The 1,269-nt window shown below is 37.0% G+C and overlaps 1 protein-coding gene across 1 annotated transcript; it reads left to right on the top strand.

Moving 5' to 3' along the window:
- Nucleotides 1-294: 294 nt before the first annotated feature.
- LOC131646498 (histone H2A.2-like) lies at nt 295-1,028 on the top strand. The gene is made up of 2 exons (XM_058916524.1): nt 295-521; nt 630-1,028. Exons 1-2 carry the CDS (start codon nt 312-314, stop codon nt 867-869), a joined length of 450 nt encoding a protein of 149 aa, XP_058772507.1. The 5' UTR covers nt 295-311; the 3' UTR covers nt 870-1,028.
- The last annotated feature ends 241 nt before the right edge of the window (nt 1,029-1,269 follow it).

Below are 1,269 nucleotides of genomic sequence, written 5' to 3'. Positions count from 1 at the left end.
TTGACAGCGAAAATTTATTTTACATTTTCTTTTCATACTGTGTCTTACTTTGCGTATTAGTGCCGAAATTCCGTTGGTGACATGATGAGAGAACAAAACAAAATTGAAATAAGTCAACTTCAATTAAAAAAAGTCCAGAGCGATTCTGATTGGTCAGTTTTAAAAGAAACGGATCGCCACGTAAGCTATAGATGTGAATTTCATTTTCTAATCTAACGGTGGAAATCTTTTCAAATCAAGTTCCTTACCATAAACGTGAAACTATAAAAATCTTACCAACACCATATTCAATTTCATCTCAAATCACAAAAATGGACGCAAACACAAAGGTGAAGAAGGGAGCAGGAGGAAGGAAAGGCGGCGGACCGAGGAAGAAATCCGTATCAAGAACCGTCAGAGCTGGTCTTCAGTTCCCCGTCGGAAGAATCGGCCGGTTCTTGAAGAAAGGCCGATATGCTCAACGTGTTGGTACCGGTGCTCCTGTTTACCTAGCGGCTGTTCTTGAGTATCTTGCTGCTGAGGTAGTTATCTCGTCTTTGAAATCCATTGATACTAAGTTGTTATTTGTGAATTGAATTTTTGAATTTGAACCCTGATTTTGATGAATTTGGGAATTTTTGTGTGTGAAGGTTCTTGAGTTGGCGGGAAATGCGGCACGTGATAACAAGAAGAAAACGATTAGTCCGAGACATTTGTGTTTGGCTGTGAGGAATGATGAAGAGCTTGGGAAGTTGCTGGCTGGTGTTACTATTGCTTATGGTGGCGTTCTTCCTAACATCAACCCAGTGTTATTGCCGAAGAGGACTGAAAGTGCTGCTAGTTCTTCTAAGTCTCCTTCCAAGGCCAAGAAATCTCCAAAGAAGGCTTAGATAGCTTTATTTATTTCTTGTTGTTCTGTGTGTATATCTCAGATTAGATACTTCTCTTGTGGAAGAGAATTGTTCAATGAATACCAAGATATGAAATTGTATGCTGTGTCTCTCATGTAGGAGATTGATTGGTTAATGGAAACGATTTGTTTTTAGTCACTTCCTTTGTTTACTTAAGAAGTTCATATAGTTTGATATGTTTGTTAATCTACCATTTTTGAAATTTAGCCACAACTTGGCCTATTTTTAGTTATCAATAGATATAGGCAGTAGAAGATTCAATGGATATCTAATACACTCTTATAAAATTTTGAAAACTATTTCATTTACCCAAATATGTCTTGTTGCATTTTGATTTTTGGCGGTGGTTTTTGGATTAATATTATTTCTACTTCTTCGT

The sequence above is a fragment of the Vicia villosa genome, linkage group LG2 (genome assembly GCF_029867415.1).
Source record: "Vicia villosa cultivar HV-30 ecotype Madison, WI linkage group LG2, Vvil1.0, whole genome shotgun sequence".
Classification (NCBI taxonomy): Eukaryota; Viridiplantae; Streptophyta; class Magnoliopsida; order Fabales; family Fabaceae; genus Vicia; species Vicia villosa.
Note: the sequence above shows the minus strand (reverse complement) of the source record. Positions and strands in the feature narration are given on the sequence as shown.

What these genes read in the sequence shown, in the direction of transcription:
- LOC131646498 (XM_058916524.1), top strand. Translation starts at nt 312, where the DNA reads ATGGACGCAAACACAAAGGTGAAGAAGGGAGCAGGAGGAAGGAAAGGC. An exon ending in TTGAGTATCTTGCTGCTGAG is followed by an intron (nt 522 to 629) that starts GTAGTTATCTCG and finishes TTGTGTGTGAAG; the next exon opens with GTTCTTGAGTTGGCGGGAAA.